At 39.2% G+C, this 20,420-nt stretch overlaps 3 protein-coding genes across 3 annotated transcripts; 1 reads left to right on the top strand and 2 right to left on the bottom strand.

The window, feature by feature from the left end:
• Nucleotides 1-256: 256 nt before the first annotated feature.
• On the bottom strand, nt 257-3,037 carry LOC117302212 (39S ribosomal protein L51, mitochondrial-like). The gene is made up of 2 exons (XM_033786034.1): nt 2,888-3,037; nt 257-2,266 (listed from the first exon to the last, which is right to left on the bottom strand). The coding sequence occupies exons 1-2, from the start codon at nt 2,970-2,972 to the stop codon at nt 1,875-1,877; spliced, it is 477 nt and encodes a 158-aa protein (XP_033641925.1). The 5' UTR covers nt 2,973-3,037; the 3' UTR covers nt 257-1,874.
• A 28-nt stretch (nt 3,038-3,065) lies between these two features.
• LOC117302211 (WD repeat-containing protein WRAP73-like) lies at nt 3,066-12,287 on the top strand. Its single transcript, XM_033786032.1, has 12 exons — nt 3,066-3,266; nt 4,594-4,689; nt 5,084-5,330; nt 5,969-6,072; nt 6,744-6,830; nt 7,182-7,316; nt 7,473-7,550; nt 8,651-8,765; nt 9,455-9,583; nt 9,898-9,981; nt 10,656-10,763; nt 11,163-12,287. The coding sequence occupies exons 1-12, from the start codon at nt 3,198-3,200 to the stop codon at nt 11,267-11,269; spliced, it is 1,359 nt and encodes a 452-aa protein (XP_033641923.1). The 5' UTR covers nt 3,066-3,197; the 3' UTR covers nt 11,270-12,287.
• A 251-nt stretch (nt 12,288-12,538) lies between these two features.
• LOC117302605 (putative mediator of RNA polymerase II transcription subunit 26) lies at nt 12,539-20,244 on the bottom strand. The gene is made up of 12 exons (XM_033786581.1): nt 20,111-20,244; nt 19,820-19,876; nt 19,243-19,363; nt 18,374-18,463; nt 17,918-18,120; nt 17,478-17,520; nt 16,828-16,948; nt 16,281-16,357; nt 15,486-15,903; nt 14,811-15,084; nt 14,389-14,588; nt 12,539-13,921 (listed from the first exon to the last, which is right to left on the bottom strand). Exons 1-12 carry the CDS (start codon nt 20,178-20,180, stop codon nt 13,631-13,633), a joined length of 1,965 nt encoding a protein of 654 aa, XP_033642472.1. The 5' UTR covers nt 20,181-20,244; the 3' UTR covers nt 12,539-13,630.
• Between the last annotated feature and the right edge of the window lie 176 nt (nt 20,245-20,420).

Below are 20,420 nucleotides of genomic sequence, written 5' to 3'. Positions count from 1 at the left end.
TAACCAATAGTGTCCAGTTTCTTTATAGATGCTATGTCAGATTTTTGTCCAGAAACGTTAAAAAATAGATTTTTTTTGAGTGAATGGTATTTAAATCGTTTCTTATAAAACACGGATCCCGGCAAAAACTAATTTTGAGCAGTTTATTTCACTGCTACTAATAATTGGCGGACTTTTTCGAGCAATGGCTCAAATGAAAGCTTGTAACTTTCTCGACCCCCATCAAAATACCTATTGAATTTTAAATCAAAATTTTTGGGTCAAATCGGGCAAAAAACTGACATAGCATCTTTAACAAGACCAGAATCAAAATAAGAAGAAACAGTGTACACAACAGTTATAACATACAAAACTGTTTTTTATTTAAACAAGCACCATGAGAAGATTTATCTCATTGGGCTTAGGGCTAAATATTATACAAATAATGACCGAGTGCAATGGTGAGAATATTTACGAGTTGAAATATGGAATGTTCCATTCAATGAGGCAAAGCCAAGTTAAACGGAACTTATTCTATCTTTCGAAAAAATCAAAATGTTCTCTCCACTTCCCAGTTGAAAACACAACACTGCTGGAATTGTTTTGACATGAACTGACTTGATCTCTAAAGCTGCAAACTCCCGATTATGCAGAAGGCTCCCTGAAATTAAGCCGATCTTTCCATGTGCTGATTAACACAGTTTGAAAAACTACCTTATTGTGAAAAAAAAAAAGGATGTTGAATATAGTTCTAAATATCACTGTGATTGGTTTAGAAAATCTCCCTGATTGACAGATGCAAATGTCGGTAGCTGACGCTATTATCACTGGTATGGGCCAGTAAAACGTTTTAGCCCATTTTACAAGTTCGAAGGTATCAGGCCTGTATTTTAGAATGAGAGAAAAACATGACGCTACTACCTGGTGAATGATTTCAAACAAAAAGTGCCCAAACCCCCCAAAAGTTGGTCGATGCATCGGTGAATTACAATTCAAAACATTGGAATCTCCATTTCGCAAAAACCTATCTCTCGCTTCATGCAAAAATGTTGCATCTTGGTGCGTAACAGAAACGGGTAGACCTTGTTGCTTCAGGTTCACACACATGCACATGTAGCAAGCATCCGTGTTTACAGGTTTCCTCTGGCCTGCGAGCTATGGTTCAATTATCAGGCATCCTTGATTTCAATACCCCGATACGATAGAAAGTTCAAGAATATTCAAGACTTTTGCACTGACATGACAATTTGATGCTGCTATCCATAAAATCTCACCGTTAAACTTGTCCCACTGTAGATGATTCCATGAATGTGTTGTTAATGTTTTTCATTATGTAAATAACATAAATCCTGATTGTTTTCAATAAAAATTGATAAAGCGAAGCTTGATCATTCAACTGGTCATATGGAAATATTTTGATTGAATGTGTTACTGGTAGTCACTTTCTCTTTGTTTTTCTTCTTTCTTTTTTTCACAAGATGTTGAGCCTGCTGATTGTCCTATATTAAAGCCAAAAGCATTCTAAAAGTTTCCTGGGCTGTTCTTCTTGTGTTCCTACGTAGCATCATTCTGGTCAGGCATCATTCTAATAACAGAGTTTTTATTCTGAAAAAATTTTGGAACTCAAAACTGGGTTTTAGTTGGTGTTTGCATCACCTCTCTGTAAACTGGTTCATATTTGTAATTGGGTAAGGTTCATTGGTTTTTTAATCACATCCTCTCTCTGTAATTGGGCTCAAATTTGTAATAGGATTCATATATTGGTATATATTGCAAACATCCTGTCTCTGTAAATGGGTTCATATTTGCAATTGGGTTCATAAATTGGTGTTCGCATCACCTCTCTCTGTAGTTGGGGTCATATTTGTAGTTGGGTTCATATATTGCCGTTTTCATCACATCCTCTCTCTGTAGTTGGGTTCATATTTGTCCCTGTACTGCCACCGTCCCTTGTTCCTGTTGAATCTCTTGTGCAAGTAACTTATTCTCTTCAGCATGTTGTAGAACTTGGTGGGACCCATATCGGGACCGGCGACTTTCTTCTTGCGAATCAACGTCTGTAGCTCGTTGCCTCGCCAACCGTGCATCCACTTAGGGCCAGTCTTCACGTTGAACTTGAGGGAGTAGGAACCGTCTCCAAGGATGTCCTTGTAGTCATTCTCACCAAAGAGGGCTCTCTTCTCGCTCCAGCGGTCCTTTCTTGGAGTCTTGGGGTCTGGGAGCCTGTTCCATTTGATTAAAGACTCGGTCGAGGGTCTCGTCTTTTTGTTAACGAGAGCAACTGCTCCTAAAAGTCAATCAAAAAGTTCAATAAACATAAATTTAATTGCAAATATATCATGTATACATTTAACAAATTTCAACATTTATTATCCTATATTCACCCTACCCAACCATTGATGAATACTAATGACGATCACAATGGATATTTCTGAAGAATCTGAAGACATGAAGTTTTTGTAACCATGCTAGTTTTTCACAATTAAACATAATTCCTGATAAATAATTGTGAACTTCACTCCTTAACCGCCCCCCCCCCCCCCCCCCAGCCCCACTTGTGTGGCCAAGGCCGATAGCTGAGGATTCAGCTATCCTTGGTTGGCCACACACGTGGGGCTATCCCCCCCCCCCCACCCAAGTACTGCAGTTAGCCCGCCCCCAAAACAACAAAAAGAGGTCCAACAAAATTACGAAACTTAATTAGTGTACATATCATGTATAGCAGTACAGGCTATAATAATAGCTCAGTCATAATAACTCTAACACTTACAGATGAGATAGCACACTCACGACGACGTACGTACGCACACAGCATGCAATTGCAATAATGCACAGACAGAGAAAAAAAAAGACGAATAAAAAATGTTTGAAGGAGGAATAATTGATAAGGCCAAGAGCACATCGTTACCTTTTGAAAGATGACGACAAAGTTCAATAGAACACAAAGCTGGTTTCATCAAAACCGTCGCAGTCCTTGTTAAGAGCGACATCATTCAACGATAAAAAACCAAACCAGCTTAAAAAATTGTCATGGGCGCCGCCATTGATCCAAAATGTATCCCAGCATTCATAGCGAAGCGCCAAGTTTAAAGATGGCGGAACATCCGGCGGCGCTGTGCGCGAGACTACTGCGGTTTTACGAGACTAAAAATGCCAATTTGACCACTTTTTAAGAAGTTTTTTCTTTTTTGCTCTTGTGTTTCAGTGTATAAAATATCATGAATTTTTCGGAACCTTTCAAACAGAGTAGTCACCTCTGCAAATTCTCTCCAAATGGACTGTACATGGTAAGCATCACGTTGGTTGTATTTTTAATTGCAAATTTTTGTAAACATACATACAAACAATTACATATATTATTTCGCCCCAACCAATTCAATTGTGCACAACCTGAGCTTGTTAGTAGTTTTATATTAACACGACCATAGAGGACACGACCTTTTTCGAAGCGCCTTCGTCATTGAAGTTAATTAATTAAAGGGCAGATAAATTAGTGGCGACGTGCGGAAAATTATGCGACTTGAAACTTTAGGCAATTTAACAAACAAAAATCAAGCAAATATTTACAAACAAACAAAATAATAAAATAAAGTACAATTAAAATTATGAAAGTTAACAATAATTGTTAATTATTAAAGTTAAACACCTATTTTAAAAGTTAAAAAAATTGTTAATTATTAATTTAAACACCTATTTTAAATTATTTCAAATAAGTAAATAAAGTAAATATCAATCCTTTTTTTTTTACTCCAATAAAGTAAAGTATTTTTGTTTTAAGAAGGGCTTGAAATAGACCTTATGCACATGACGTCATTTCAGTACTGCGCCCCCGCATTGAGGTCAAAAGGAGATTGTTCATTGGTCAATCTATGTGCGTTTTGATTGTTTCGTCACCGTTTGACCTCAAAGATGGCGGCTGGATGACGTCAATGCTTAAGGTCTATTGAAGACAAACATTTTACAGACAAATATTTTTAAAGTACTAGGTAAAGTAGGCCTACAAGATTTTATGGAATTTTATACCATTATTAGACCCAGTGACTGGGGCGCTATATTACTTTTTTTGAATTTTTGACATTATCGGTCAATAACAAATAAAATTTCGAAAAAAGGAATCTAGCGCCCCAGTCACTAGGTCTATACAGTTATAAGCCTACTTCAATTTGAAAACAAGTTAATAAAGTAAATTTATGTCACCATCTTGATTCCTTTTTTTATCCCATCACCCCAGCGAGAAAAGTAGGAGCTTTTGTCCTGGGGGTGAGTCTGTCGGTTGTCGGTTTGTGAGAGGGGGCGACTTTGTAGTGGGCGACTTTGCTAAGGGGAAAGTTGACTGGTTTCCAGGGCCCAATTTCATGGAGCTGCTTTTAAAAGCACAAAAATTAGCTCAACACAAACAAAACACATCACCAGAATAAGGATACCAGCCAAAGTACCATTGTCACATTATATACAATTTGTGACTAGTATATTGCTTTAAATTTTTGCTAAGCAGAAAGGTGTCTTACGCATAATTCTCTGCTTGAGCCGCTCTATAGAATTGGGCCGTAATCACAGACTTTTCAAGATTCCATCATACTCATAGAGTTGTTTATTACTTAATCATCCTAACAGGCAAATACTCTACAGTATCGGCTGATTGTACGAGATGTCCATTCCCTTCAAATCTTGCAGTTGTACACATGCCTGGACACTATCCAGCAGATGGAGGTAACTTTTCAATCTTAATCAGAGGCCAGTCATCTTAATGTTTTTTTTTTTTTTAGCCCTTTTCACACAAGATAAATTAAGCAAGGGTGCCTAGTTAAATTTTAGGATAGTAAATCATTTTACAAAATGAACCTCATGTGAAAGGAAAACAACCTGTCCAAGGTCCCTTGTTTAGATGTTGTTGATTTGACTTTGACTTTTACGGATGTGTGACAGTATACAATTGCAGCTATTAATCTTTATGAGTGCAACAGTGGGAACATTTTCATCATCATCTTGCAGACTGTTCTGAAACCCGAGTCCTGGTTGAAGTGCAAACAAGCTGATACAGATCAAAGATGGGTACGTGCAAGTAGTCGTTTTATAATTTTATTCTGATGCTTCCACCCTCTAGTGGTCATCTGACTCTGCCTTCATCCTGTGCGGAATGTTCAAGAGGGGCATCGTTCAGGTGTGGTCGTTGGAACAGCCAGAATGGACGTGTAAAATTGACGAAGGCTCGGCGGGTTTGACTGCCGTGCGATGGAGTCCGGATGGACGACACATACTGACTACGGCAGAGTTCAACCTAAGAATCACCGTGTGGTCGTTAGTCACCAAGTCTGTATCGTACATCAAGTACCCTAAAGAAGCTAAACAGTGTAAGTGTTAGGAAGTTCAGGTGAGGTTTGCAGTAGCACCATATCTAAATCTCTTTTAAGTAGTGTTGTTTCTCACTCTGAAAAGAGCTAGTGGTTGACAACCCAACGTTTCGATAAGTATGCTCTGATTGTCTTCAGGACAAAGAAGATGGCAAAGGTGTTTTTCAGCCCTAACCCTGGAATGGTCTTTCGTGGCTGAACTTAAGCTCTGATGTTTCTGGTCAGCAGAGTGTGGGTTCGAGTCCTCGTCTTGAAACTTGTGTACTTAAAAGCAAGACACTTACCATTATTGCTTACTTCCTTTGGATGGAGTGGTAAGTCATTGGTCTTGTGTAATTTTGGAATGCTGGTAAAAGAACCCAGTTACACTTTTCTTTAAGGGAAGGGGTTTGCTCCGTTGTTTCTGTCAGTTGCTGCTGAAACTAGTGCAGCACTTGTAAACCCTTACGAAGTTTTACACAAAAAAACACTTTCAGATCCCTTCAAATAAAGAGCTGTGTAACCCAGAACACTTTAAACTGGAAAAACCAGTTTCTGATCACATATCGAGCACCATTGTTCTCCTGGCATAAACTGGTTAAAGATGTGGAGGTTTCGGAGATGTTAATGAAACATAAATACTTTATGTTTTATTGCAGCAATGCATTTTAGTAAAGATGGGAAGTATTTGGCGCTGGCGGAGAGGAGAGACTGCAAAGACTTCATAAGTGTGTTCGCTTGTAACACGTGGCAGTTGGTGAAGGTGAGCCAAGCTCAAAATGTACTGAATCAGGGAAAACTTTCATAAAGGGTGTCATGGCGGAGTGGTTTAGAACGTCAAATTCAAGTTCAGGTGGTTAACAGCCAAGTCACACAGGCCCCGATAACGGGAACGAACATGAGAACGATAAAAATGCATGTCCTTGATTGGTTGAAATGTTTCACGCAGAATAGGCCCACGCTCATTCAACCAATGGAGGGCGTGCATTTTTATCATTCTCGTTTTTAGTTCTCGTTATTCGGGCCTGTGTGACCGGGACTTAAGTTATCCCAGTGTGGGTTCACATCTGGGTTATGACACTTGAGAAAGATGCTTTCCTTTAAATGCTTCTCTTCACCCAGGGGTACAAATGGGTACCTGCGAGGGTAGAGGTTGGTTTTGTGTACGTAATTGCAACTGACGCCCCACAGCAGCCCGGGGCTGTTTACTCCCCAGGGAGCTGAGAAAGATCACATGAACGTTATCGGCCGAATGACCATTAATGTAAAGTTCATTGATATGGTTATTGTGAAATGCGCTATAAGAACTAGGTACTATTTTGAAAATTTTCATTTTTAAACTATGGTATTCAATATGCATAACTTTACTGATGACTGGAATTTACTAAACTTCACTTTACTGAAAATTTGTTGGATGTGTTTTTGTTGGGGCAGCATTTTGAAACGGATACTCGAGATATGGCTGGTCTGGAATGGTCTCCTGACGGCAGTGTACTCTGTGTATGGGATTCTCTGCTAGAGGTAAGGCTCTAGCATCATTTCAAAAACAACAGTTTATTTTTGTGATATTTTCGTTTTAACCATCCTACTGTTTGTAACATTTCCCAGGAAGTTGATCAACCAATTAATTGACTGTACATAGCGTCATCGACTGACATATTTGATGACAAACAGTGGAAAAGTGCACACGTGTACGTACTGCGCACAGCTCTCGCCTATGATAGCCTTTCACCATGCACGTTTCATCAAAGAGGGTGGTCAATGACATCATGCACAATCCATCTTGAAGCCATGCAACTGTACGGGTTGTGTATGGTGGGAAAACTGTTTGTTACGATAAGCTGTTTTTTTATGGTTTTCATTTTCTCACAGTACAATGTCTTGCTGTACTCTGTGGATGGGCGTTGCCTAGCGACCTTCAAGGCTTATGAATATGCATTAGGTATCAAGTCTATTGCCTGGTCACCAAGTAGCCAGTTTCTTGCCATCGGAAGCTTTGATCAAAAGGTGAGTAGTCAAATGTTACAAAAGTCGTCATTAGTCAGGCTTCGAAAACAGCCATGTGACGTCAAAATTCATAGCGCATTTGCATTTGCATTTGCCAGAAGTATGAACCGAGCCTCAGTTGAAGAAAGAAATTACCTTGATTTTCCTCATTTGTAGATCCGTGTGTTGAATCATGTGACTTGGAAGAGAGTTGTAGAGCATCCTCATCCCACCACGGTTGACAGCAGCTCAGTGGTGAGTATTTGGAGTGAATCCTTTTGATAAAAAAAAATAAAATAATATTTACAATTTTTATAGAGCGCTTAAGACCTATGTTTCAAAGCGCTATAACCAAATCAAACTAATCAGATTGACAAAACAGACAGGTTTAAGTAATGATTTAAAGGTAACCAATGAAGTTGCTTCTTGAATGTAGTTGGGTAGATTGTTCCGGAACAAAGTGTTGGAGCAATGACCAGTAAAGCACCAAAGCCATAGCTTGTCATGGTGCGGTGTCCCTGGGAAAGCTGGAAATGAGCGATGAAAGAAGAGCGAAGGTGTATACATGTATACTGGGGTGGATTTCACAAAGAGTTAGGACCAGTCCTAACTTAGGACTAGTCCTAGGAGATATACACATTGCATGGATAGTCCTAAGTTAGTAACTGGTCCTAACTGGTCCTAACGAGTCCTAACTGGTCCTAACGAGTAACTGGTCCTAACTCGAGATAAGACTAGTCCTAACTCTTTGTGAAATCCACCCCTGGGTCTTAAATAGTGACAAGTTTCTTGAGAAATGCCTCAATCTGTAATGGCTGTTTACATGATCATTATTGATTGCTTTGTGCTTTTGTCGGGCTAGCTCCCTCGCTCATTGTTGTTAGGAGCGCAGACCGCACAATGACAGCCAACATTGAACTGGGACGGGGGGCCCAGCGAGATATGGCCGGGATTTTAGAGGCAGTTTGAATTCTATATTTTCTGAGCAGCAGGTTCCGCAACATCAGGGCCCAATTTCATAGAGCTGCTAAGCAAGAAAATTTGCTTAGCATGAAATATCTTTCTTCATTAAAACAGGATTACCAACCATATTTCCATTTGTTGCATATTGCTTGTCACTGGTGTTTAGCTGTCATTTGCTTGTCCTGAAACTCACGTGGAAATTTGGTTGGTAATGCCATGTTTATCAAGGAAGAAATTTCATGCTAAGCAAATTTTTGTGCTTAGCAGCTCTATGAAATTGGGCCCTGTTGAAACCAAGCCTTGTGTAAAATCCTGTCCCATGCATGTTCACAACGTGAATAGGTATGTCGTAAGTAACTTAATGGCAGGGTGTTATTTGAAAACAATCTCAGGTAATCTACAAAGAAGTTGAGAAGAGACCCCAGCTCGTTAGAGAAAGTGGACGGGGAGTCAGTAGCCAGGCCAACTGGAGGCCAGACACTAGTATGTTCAGCGTACAAAGTAAATGTAAGTTGGAGGAGACAATCCAAGAAATGGTCGCTATTTAACAGCAGCAGCATTACTTTCAATTACATAAATCCTGTAGACTGTATGCCTACAAAAAGTAGCTACATGTAAGTACAACAAAATTAAGCTTACCAGAATAAGGGTAACCGCCCAAATACTGTGTCACATATACCATCTGTGACTGGTATCCTGTTGATTTTTGCTTAGCCGTAAGTTAAGCAGCAAATTCTGTATTTACAGGTTAAGTGAGATGCTTTTGTTCCCTAACCTGTGGACAGACAAGCATTTCGTACAAGCATGGTACAGCCAAGGCCAATGGTAAAAGGGTCGAAGGGCAAATGAAGCAGACATAACAAAGTGCAAGACAAGGTCAATAACTTTACACCTAAGACTATGAATACGAGTCCAGGAACTGAGCTCTTATGTTTTTAACAAAGACAATGGGAGACTTTGAAACGCTAGGTGGCAGCAGACGTACCAGGTAAATTTCCATTGTTTACGTAGTTCTCAGCATGCCCACATTACTGAGAACAAGTCTGCTGCCACCAAGCATCCCAAAATGCTCCCATTAGAGAGGTTGATGATTGAAGAGAGTCATCTAAACTATTCTATATCGTCCAGAGACTTTCTCTGGTGTAGCACGCTTACCTCCTGAGCTTACCGTCTCAATCTTACCCCAATACTTACAGATGAGGTTCTGACTGATGGGTCAATTCAAATCCCAGTGGTCAAGCCAGACCCGGATAAAGCCAACCCTAAAGTTGGAGTCGGTCAACTCTCATTTAGTCCCGATAACAGATACATGGCCTCGAAGAACGGTAAGTCACATAGGAAATCTCTACCTCTTAAAACATTCAGTTTCATTCAATCATTCGTTCATTTGTATTCGTTTATTCATGGGAAGGTATACGTTTGGTAACCACTCTTAAAATTTATGACAATAAAAACTTACAAATATTGATGTTAAATAAAAACTTAGTTGGTTTTAGAACAGCTTTAGCAGCTTTCTTTCGATAGTATAAAGCATTTTGAGAATCATCTTACTTTGAAGTAGATGTGGTTATGGAAAAAATAACAAGTTTTTGTTTTGCTAGTTTTAATATCGATAGTGTTCTTTTATGTTCATTTGTAGATAACATGCCTAATGCACTGTGGATATGGGATGTACAGAAACTGAGCCAAGCTGTGCTCTTACTCCAAGTCAATTCAATCAGATGTAAGCATTAATACTAATATTACTTTACATTTATCCCGTGCTTAATACTTTTGTTTCTAAGCCTTACAGTATTTATCCTGCACGGTATGCAGATCTACGTTTTGAAGTATTAGACCTTACATTGTTCGAGGTATGGTTTTACACGGTGCTGTGGTGCAATATGCAGCCAGTCCAACCAGGAACACCGGGGCAAACCCCTTCTGTTTAAGATATTTTATGTGAACTGGGTTCATTTATGGCAATGTACAACACACGGGACCTATGGCTCAACGTCCCATCCAAAGGACACAGCAATAATGGTTAATTGTCACGACCAAGACTCAAAGCCACACTCTGTTGATCAGAAACACCAGAGCTATGAGTCTGATTCTCTTAACCACTCGGCAATGTGCTTCAGGGGCCCAATTTCATAGAGCTGCTTAACCAAAAAATAGTGCTTAGCAATTTTCTGCTTAGCAGAATTGAGCAGGACAGCAGTCACAAATTGTAGTTGTGACATGGTAGTTTGGCCGGTAACCTTATTCTGGTAAGCATAATTTTGTTATGCTCAGCTACTTTTTGTGTTTCAGCAGCTCCATGAAAATGGGCCCAGACCGTTTTGAAATGAAACCCATTACGCTCTGCATTCTGTTAAACCACTGACTGTGTCTTGCTTTTGTTTATGTTTGTATTAGGTATACAATGGGATCCACATAAATCCAGGCTTGCAATATGTACAGGCAATAATAAACTGTACATGTGGTCTCCGGCTGGATGCGTATCGGTTGAAGTACCTGCTGAGGGTAAGTTCAAAAGAAATGGGTTGACAAGGGGACTTTGGAGATGCTGGCGGCAGCAGACATAACGGTCCTTTTTTGTGGCTCTTTGCGCACGTAGTTCCAAGCACGCGCAGTACTGTGAAAAAGTCCCCCCATTGCTCGTTTGTGGTCACACCAGCCCCTTCCCTCCAACCCAAACCCCCTTTGTCTTTATATTCACTGTTGAACCCTGGCAGGCCTGTATGCTTTGTTTTTGAAAGGGCAAGGGCACCAATGCATTTTCTCCTTGGTAATAGGTTATGTTGAATGTAATCCTAAATATCTCCTTGTTGTTGTATGAAATCTCCCGCAAATGTTGGCAGCTCTGCATTTGGCTGTTTTTTTCACAGCTCAGTATTATTAATATTTTTGTTTATTAAACAGCTACTTTCCAAGTGAACTGGTTACAGTGGCATCCCGATGGTAACGCAATACTCCTCATGAGTAAAGATCAAGTGTGTGTATCCTTCTTGAACGACGAGGCATCGTAAGGCTGTAGAATCTTCATCCACGCTGTGCTGTGCAGGAGCCACTGGGGCGCTCTTTACTGATTCTCCACTTGGGTGTTTCAGGGAAATCTGTCTCCGGGAGATTCTATCCCCCAAATGGGATATTAACAATGGCTGGAGGATGATTCAAAAGAGGGCACTATCGGAAGAAGTTTGAACAGTTCGCTGCATGGGGTGACAGAATCTCCTGCCACACCGGGCCTGCTTGTACCAACGTCACATGTGGCTACTGTCCGCCCTGCTTGCCAGTGCCACTTTGGGAGTCAAACTGAGCGTAAAGATTACGGTTAACAAGTAAACGCTGTATGGCCTAAAATGTATAAAACACAGGGATGTCAACTCTCAAAAGGGTGCTTCTAAGATTGTCGCTATGGTGACGCCAGGTGAGTTGGGTCATTACAGTTTTAGCAGTTGCTGTGGCAGTTTTCATACCCACAAAATGGAACTCTGCGGCACAAACAACAGACATGGAACTTGTAATTATAAAAAGAGGAAACTGCCTCGGACAAACAAATATTGTGGTTACGTTTTAATTTTCATTGGCACAAATTTTCCCAAAAAAAGGGGGAAATCCTTTGATCCGCTGATAAGTTGCATGTCTGATCTGTTACATGTAACTGTGCTGTTGGGTTTATAAGAAAATAATGAAAATAGGGATATTGTATCTGATATTATTTCTGCATGACTAAATGAAGTTTATGTTGCAAGTCGGCATTGTGCATGATATATGAAGATTGTTTTCTACCTTTTGTATTTGTCCTCACCGATGCCTCACAGCAACAAAGTCTTTCACCGTTGTACCATTTTTAAAAGTTGTTTTGCCATTGTGTAGCAAGTACACCTGCATGTCTACTCATTCCATGCTTCAAAAAGTGCCTTAAGTTTATTTTCAAGAGAAAGATTTATTGATAGTCTGTTGTAGGGTTTGTAGAAATTAAAGGCAGTGGACACTATTGGTAATTGTCAAAGACTAGTCTTCACAGTTGGTGTATCTCAACATATGCATAAAATAACAAACCTGTGAAAATTTGAGCTCAATCGGTCGTCGAAGTTGTGAGATAATAATGAAAGAAAAAAACACCCTTGTCACAAGAAGTTGTGTGCTTTCAGATGCTTGATTTCGAGACCTCAATTTCTAAATCTGAGGTCTCGAAATCAAATTCGTGGAAAATTACTTATTTCTCAAAAACTACCTTTCTACAGAGGGAGCAATTTCTCACAATGTTTTATACCATCAACTTCTCCCCATTACTTATAATCAAGAAAAGTTTTATGCTAAAAATTATTTTGAGTAATTACCAATAGTGTACACTGCCTTTAACATACTTTTTACGGTGAAATAATCTGTTAACAAACTCAAAACAATGAACTGTACCTGGAGAGTGTCAAGCAAAATAATCGGTCTATTTTTTAAAAGTATTGACCCAAATTCATAAAGCCTTCAAGCACAAAAAAAATGCAAAGCACAGACAAATCTTGCTTATCTAAAACAGGTTATCAGATCAATTTCCATATAGTTTAACTCATTTTAACTGGTTTCCAACTAATTTAGAAAATTATGGCTAAGCAGTGTTTTCTGCTTAACAGCTTTTTCGAAATTGGGCCTAAAGCCTGGTTCATACTTCTTGCGAATGCGGAACAAATTTTGGCGTCACATTTCGCTGGAGTTTAGCAAAGCTCAACCGATGCAATCTATTCGTTGCGAATTTGTGTTGTCAAAATTCATATCGCATTCGCAGGAGGTATGAACCGGAATTGAGTCATTTTGTGTTGGGGTTTTATAGGGTTTATAAAGTCTTTTTTTACAAATTTGAATAGTCAACAATCTTAAACAATCTTGAAGTTTATAGCATTCTTATGTCTTGAGTGTTTATTGCATTACATGTTGCTTCACACTCAATCATGAATTTCTTTAAATTTGGCAATAAATTATTTGAAATAATAAACAGAACCATATATGATTATCCATGTAAATAGTACATCTATCATACCTTATTAAACTTTATTCACAAATTAAAATTTGTTTCAATTGCTTGAACGTGAAACTGTGCAACCTTGTCTTTTTCGATTAATGAATCATTTAACAGCTCAAGTCTTCCAAAAAAAAACCAAGCTTTATTAAGAATAATAATATATTCTTCAAAGTTAAAATTGCAACACTGAAACAGCAACATTTCAAAAACATCTTTTAAGAAGATTCCAAATCCAATTGAACAAAGCGTTCTACCAGGCATGGTTCAAATGTAACTCACAAAGGGATTATTATCGGAACAATTCAATAAGTCATAATCCAAAAGCAAAATCTCAACAATCAATAACAACATACTCATCTCACTCATGAATTTAGAAAAGACAGAAACTTTTTGCGGAAGGACTTTTGACGTTTGGGGAACTGGAACTGAAGTTGAAACTAAAAGGTGTGGCTGGAGATTCTTCTTGGTCATCTTTGGTTTTATTGACCTCACCTTGACCCCCACCAAACAGCGATAAAATACCGCCCTCTTGTGGTCTTGATGGGCCGACTTCCATTGGACTCTCATCAGGCTGGTTGAAGAATGGTTGTAAGAACTGAGAGCTAAAGCTGTCTGCCGAGGACCGCGCAGCACTTGGACGTGATATCTCAGATACGTCATCCTAAAATTTAAAATAAAGTTTTCATTCTTAGAGTCTCTTGAAACCTTTGGTAATTGTCAAAGACCAGTATTCTTACTTGGTATGTCCCACCATGTGCATCAAATAACAAATCTGTGAAAATTTTGACTTGATTGGTCTGAGTTCATCGAAGTTGCAAGAGAATAATGAAAGAAAAAATACCCTTGTTGCACAAACGTGTGTGCCTTTATAGATGCCTCAAAAAGGCTTTAGGCATGAACTCTAATATTTGAGTGAGAAATTACCTCTTTCTCAAAAACTAAGTTCATTCAGAGGTAGCCGTTTCTCACAATGTTTCATACTATCAACAGCTCTCCATTGCTCGTTACCAAATAAGTTTTGATGCTAACAAGTATTTTGAGTAGTAGCCAATAGTGTCCAGTGCCTTTAAGACTGTTTGATGAGTTGTGTTTTGTGGACTTTGATGGATAAAAGATGGCTCTACTTACATTTTCATCTTCTCCGCTGAACATCGGTCTGCAAGAGAATGTGAAACCTGGTGACTTGGCCATCTCATTGAGGTTCTGGAAGTGAGCCTCCAAGTCAAAGGGGCTCATAGGAGGCTGAAAGGCTCCGGAGGTTGCTTCATTTGGGTCTTCAGCATGGGGGTCCTCATCGATGGGGGTTTGTGGAGGATTCTCCACAGTATCTGCTTCAAGATAATGGCAGAAAGTTAAAAGTCTATTCCTTTTTTTATTTTGTCTGTAATTGCTTTGCACAATCTATTCTATGTATCATTTGTGCCTGGAACTGGTCTACCTGATCAAAAACCAGTGTTTTAGTTAAGTACTTTTGAACAAGAACAAGGGGAGATATTTAGAATTATTTTTAACAAACTTTAAATAGGGGAAAAAAGGCAACCCAGACTTACCACCGCTTCCCACTGAAATCTCCTGGCGTTCTTCCATCATTTCCTTGTCACCCTGTTGATCCACCAACAACTCACTCTCTCCGTGTCCTTTCGCTGGTTCATCTCCTCTGATCTGACTGGTGTGACTGCTCACTTGCTTTGCTTGCCGACTCTCTGGCTCTCTTGGTACGTCAACCCCTTTGCGAGTAGGGACTGCTTGGCGTGGTGGTGCTCGACCATCGGGATGAGTTGGTATGCATGCAATTGCTGATGGCAACTTTGGTTGAGGCTGCCTCTGGTTTGGGGGAAAACAACAAAACAATAGCAGGGATGATCAGTTTTATCTGAATGAAGACTTTTTATGTCTTTTCTTTACTTTTATCTAAATTCAGACTTTTTATGTCAGCATGCATGGTAAAGAAAATCAGACGTTATTTTCCCACATATAAAGAAATTCCTGCTCTTTGATCTACATCTCTTGTGCTGAGGAAACTTTTCATAAAAGCTCTGTCAAATCTAAGCCCAAGGGTGGAAATAACATATACCATCCTTTTTAACAAACCTTCCTAAATTTTTCAGCAGTGCAAGTCAACTGCATTCCATCCAAATTTCAAATTCGAAATCTGTTTCTCTGAACATTTTAAGTGAAGTTGAGAACTCTAAAGCATTAAAAACAGAGCAGAGTTTTAACTAAACCTGTTTCTTGAGTGGAGATTCTGAGGGCATTTTGAGTGTAAACAGCTGTGGTGCATAGCTCGGTGTTGAGCAGCTGAAGTTGCTGGTGCTAACTGGAGTTTGTCTCGGTGAAGCCATGATTGGCATCTGCAGGTAAGGTGGATGGCGTGTGGATTGCTGCTGTGGGCTTGCTGCTGCAGTTGAACGAGAAGGAGCATGTCCAATGAGTGGGCTCTGGAAATACTGGGACTGGGTGGTCCTGGCTGTAGCTGGCTGCTGCAGGGGCGACTGTGGGATCCGTTGAGGTGGGGAGAGCAGGTGTTCAGGTTGCTGCTGACTGTGTTGCTGCTGCTGCTGCAGTAGTTTCTGTTGATTCTGCTGCTGCTGTTCCTTCAGTCGCTGGAGCTGTTTTTGTTGGAGCAGCTGCTGCTGCTTCTGTCTGAAAGGCACGAGTTAAAAATTGTTTTTATCAAGACCAGATTATACTTCCTACGAATAAAGCCCGGTTCATACTTCCTGCGAATGCGAATGCGAAGCGAATTTTGGTGACGCAACAATCGGTATGGGCTCCATTTCCCTTTGTGACGAAATGAAATTCGCATCGCACGAAGCATTCGCAGGAATTATGAACCGGGCTTTAGAGTGCAATACAAATTTTGACGCCACAATAAATTTGCATTAGTTGATCGACTCCTGCAAAACATTCGCCGCAAAAACAGCCATTTGATGTCAAATGTGAATTATGAGCCGGGCTTTCGGCAAAACCTCTCACAGAAGCGAGTATGCCCATTAATGAAAAAGTAATTTTTAGATTACCTCTCTTGGTCTTCAAGTTGTTTCTTGTCCTCTGCTTCTTTTATTTTTCTCTTACGCTCTTGCTCTTCCAGCTGTGCCTGAATAAAGATAACATCATCAAATTCCTTTCGAGTCGACACAAACAGAAGAAAGGTTTATAAAATCTTGCGCCAGTGTATCTTTTTTTTTCATTTCATAAACATTTTCATTTCATTTCTCGCACATACTTGTTTTATGTATAAAACCAGGCTATTTCATGTGAAAAGTTTTGTTTTGAAATATAAAACTTGTGCGTACCAGTAGCGCAAGTTCTTTTTTTCAGGAGATAACATATAATAATAACGGACTCTTTGAAGGCCTATACCTGTCAGAGAAACATATCTGTAACGTTACACTTAATCAAACTTATTTACCTGTTCATGTTTGTTGTGTATTCATTTAGCCTTCGAGAAAGATCTGCTAGGGACGAAACGTCAGCCCGTAAACTTTTTTTTTGCTAAAAGAACTCTGCTAATGTTTGTGCACTGGTATTACAAAATGCACCCTTAAATTTACAAAGATATGGTACCTTTTGAAGTTTGAGTTGGCGCTCTTTCTTTTCTTGGATCTTTCTCTCAGTCTCCCTGATGGCTTGTTGCATCTTCTCGTTATCGTTTCTATTCTGTCTGGTTTCTGCCCAGGCTGTAGCTCTGTTCCACGCACAACCCAATCTAAGAAAAACTTCCTTTCACTTTGTTTTGGTGTTGTTGATAACATGAAAGTGGATTGCATTGAATGTTTAAAAAATGAAAGTCAACTAAAAAGGAGCACAAAATTGGTAGGTTTGAAAATAGAAATACGCTACTTGAGCTACCATTAATTGGGAATAGGGTGGCACTCCACATAATTTGATGTCTCTTATGCTCAATATACCCAGCAGTCTGACGATCACTGCGATATTGAGGTGCCAAACTGAACAAGAAAGTAGGGTCAGTACACACTAGTAACCATATAAAACTTGGACATCGTTCATTGTACACACATAAATTGGTGAAACTGACACATTTGTCTGAGATCGGGGTACTTAGTTTACTTAGTTTCCTTAACGCATTACAGCTCTCCATTGGTCGTTACATTTTAATGCTAAAAATGATTTTGAGCAATAACCAATGTGTCCAGTGCCAGTGACTTGGAGTTGAATTTGACTTGTTACTTGAGATTATTTGTACCAAAGGATACATCTTAATGATCCACTGGTTGCGACTTTTAAACGGCTTCAGGGCTAGAAGTAGAAATGAATTGAGATAAAATCAGTCAAAATGAGAACAAAATAACAAATACTGGAATCAAGAATTACAAGAAAGAGGCCAACTCAGCTCTGTCCCCGATACTGTCACCAGGGCTTCAAATAATCCACTGGACTACTGACTCGAACAGGGCTAGAATTTCAACTCTGAGAGGGCAAGGCAATTTTATTTTGCAAAGGGCACTTCCATTGGAAAATCTAAAAGTCTATGGGAAACTTTTGAAGGTTACCAAGGTCAAGACCAGGGGCAAAAAATGTCATGGTATTAATATTGATATTTTAAGAGTGTTTATAACTTCCCTTTAAATAATTCTGCAAGAAAAATGAATTTAGAAACAGATAAAAAAAATGAGAGACCAAATTTCAATCTTACAGTTTCTTCTCTTCTCTTGAGTTTCATGTATTGCAGACTCTAGTATCTTGACCTTGCCTTTGGAGTCCTCAAGTCGTTCTTTTGTCTCGGCCAGCTGTTGTTGCCATTTCCTCAGCTTGACTGCTGGCCCTCTCTCTTCATACTTAGCCTTGTATTGTTCCCAGATGGACTCGTAGTGCTGGAGTGCCCGCTCATGTTGGGGTCTTTATTTTCAAAAGTCAATTCACCACAGAAATACCGTTATTTTATTTGCCAAAAGTCAAATCATTTGTATTGCAATGTGCTTAATGACATTCTAATATTTTCTCATCTCCCTCGCAGAGCAAACAACAACACTTACAATAAAGTTCAAAGATAGGATTCTTTATTTTTTTTGAGGAGGCGGAGGCAGGGGATATGGGAAAATAGATAGGCAGGGCCAGAAGATTAAGGTCACTTTTTAAAATTGTCACTCACCTTTGAACTTGCCACTTGTCATGCAACTCCTGTAAGTCTTTCTGTGCCGTCTCCTGGTTCAATACAAGAGCAAGATGATGGCTCTTTAAGCTGTAGTATTGAGAAAACACCACTTGGTTATTCTGGGCTTAACAATATTTGCTTTAATAGCAGAAATGAGCAGAGTACTAGTCACAAATTGTACGTGTGACATGGTAGTTTGGCTGGTAAACATATTCTGGTAAGCAAAATATCTTTGTGCTAAGCCGCTTTATGAAATTGAGTCCGGGTGAAATGTATCCTGTTTAGTGCATTTATCAAACCTTCTTTAGAAGTTATGGTGTATGAAGAAGCTTTAAAGGAGCTTTCAAATCTCTACTGCTCAGTAAAAATGTGTAGCATTTTGTTAAAGACCCCCGGGCTTGAATTTTGGGAGAAAATCCCCAAGACCACACCGGTTGGTAGCTTAGAATTTTTACTAAACACAGAATTCTGTTAGAAAGGCTATTATCAAAATGAGAAAATACCAGAATAAAAAGGAGAAAGGACAAGAATAATACTAATAGAGAGAACACAGTTTTAAAAGATAAACTGTTTTTATTTGTACAAACACTAAGAGAGTATTTATATCTATTTCATTTGATGGGTAGGTAAACTTTGATGCTAAGCATAATGTAAGCTGTTGATCAGACTCAAACTCATTCTTTAAAACTTTGCATTGGATACTGAATTTAAAAACACAAGACTGCTGGACTTGGCTTGGCCTGACATTAAAATCACACTGGACTCGGGACTGGGACTAGTTCAAATTTCGAACTCTGAAAGTTCCGTTATTATGAGAAAAACAAGTCTCAGTGTCTGTTAATGAGCAACTGCAAAGTACACACTACCTCTGGTATGTTTCTCTGTTGTGCCGGAACTGTTGGTGACCGGCTTTATTTTCTTCGTTCAGTCTTGCTGTGTCTTCTTGTAACGTCTTGAAATTCTTCTTCTCTGTGGCTGCCTCAAAGACTTTTAAAAAGCAATTTACATCAAAACTCTTTAAAAAAAACACACCTCCAGCCTCCAGCCTCCGGCCAAGGTTTGTGAGACTGCTACTACTAGCGTTATCATTAGAATACTTTATATTTAATATGATATTCATAATCATACAAAAAATTACCTCTTCATGCTCTTTTGAGTCATTGACTTTGTCTGTGCTTAGTACAGTAGTGAGTAGGCCTACCCTTTAAAATGTTGAGTTCAAATTTATATTTCCCTCATTGAGCTGAGCCTCAGCTCCTGAGGTACCGAAAATGGCATTAAAATAACAAAAATTATCAGGGTTACTTTCATAATAAAGTTATAGGAACTTCAAATGTAGAACACACTCATCATAAAGCCATGAAAGCCGCCAAAACAAGAGTTGACATGAAACTTTAACACATTTATAATTATCAATTATTCAATACAAAAACAAGGCCCTACCTGCAGCTTGTTGCTGTTCTTTCTTGATCTCATGCTGCTGCTGTTTATTCTCAATCTCTAAAAAAAAAAAAAAAAAAAAAAAAAAGGGAAGAGTAAAACACTGTTTCTAGTTACTAAATCAGTGTGCATGGGTTGGGTTTAGGAATGGGAATTTGAATTAAATTGGTTATGGATCGAGATGGGGGCAGAGCTCACAAAACAAATCCCACCGACCGTCACTACAAAACGTATTTTTACTTAGTCACAAGACAAGAGAAGTTGAAAAAATGTCAGGTTAAAATTATTACTCACCAAGACTCTGTAGAAGTTTATCCAGGTCAGCTAATCCAGATGCCATCACATTTATGTTTCCTGTTGCCATAATATCGCGGTGAACTAACTATAACAAATTTGTGTTTCTTTCTCGCCTAAAAAATGCATTGACGACGTGTGTCCGCCGCCAGAAACTTCTCCGTCGAGGTGACGACTGTTTTGGTTTTGCCCTGATTCGTACATAAAACAGCCGTACGACACTTCTCAAAACTTTTGGCGCGTGTTCACGGACAATAAATTTCTGCAAAACTTTTCCATGCATATTGATACGGATTGTACCTTGACGTCT

This window comes from Asterias rubens, chromosome 18, assembly GCF_902459465.1.
Source record: "Asterias rubens chromosome 18, eAstRub1.3, whole genome shotgun sequence".
In the NCBI taxonomy this organism is placed as follows: Eukaryota; Metazoa; Echinodermata; class Asteroidea; order Forcipulatida; family Asteriidae; genus Asterias; species Asterias rubens.
Note: the sequence above shows the minus strand (reverse complement) of the source record. Positions and strands in the feature narration are given on the sequence as shown.

Bases quoted from the DNA above. Each gene is read 5' to 3' on its own strand.
- LOC117302212 (XM_033786034.1), bottom strand. From the start codon at position 2,972: ATGATGTCGCTCTTAACAAGGACTGCGACGGTTTTGATGAAACCAGCT. The intron at 2,267-2,887 runs GTAACGATGTGC...ATTGACTTTTAG, and splicing joins TTGTCGTCATCTTTCAAAAG to GAGCAGTTGCTCTCGTTAAC.
- LOC117302211 (XM_033786032.1), top strand. From the start codon at position 3,198: ATGAATTTTTCGGAACCTTTCAAACAGAGTAGTCACCTCTGCAAATTC. The intron at 8,766-9,454 runs GTAAGTTGGAGG...CAATACTTACAG, and splicing joins GTTCAGCGTACAAAGTAAAT to ATGAGGTTCTGACTGATGGG. The intron at 9,584-9,897 runs GTAAGTCACATA...GTTCATTTGTAG, and splicing joins ATACATGGCCTCGAAGAACG to ATAACATGCCTAATGCACTG.
- LOC117302605 (XM_033786581.1), bottom strand. From the start codon at position 20,180: ATGGCAACAGGAAACATAAATGTGATGGCATCTGGATTAGCTGACCTG. The intron at 16,949-17,477 runs GTATCCTTTGGT...TGCGTGGAACAG, and splicing joins AACCAGTGGATCATTAAGAT to AGCTACAGCCTGGGCAGAAA. The intron at 14,589-14,810 runs GTAAGTCTGGGT...ATCTTGAAGCAG, and splicing joins GATTTCAGTGGGAAGCGGTG to ATACTGTGGAGAATCCTCCA.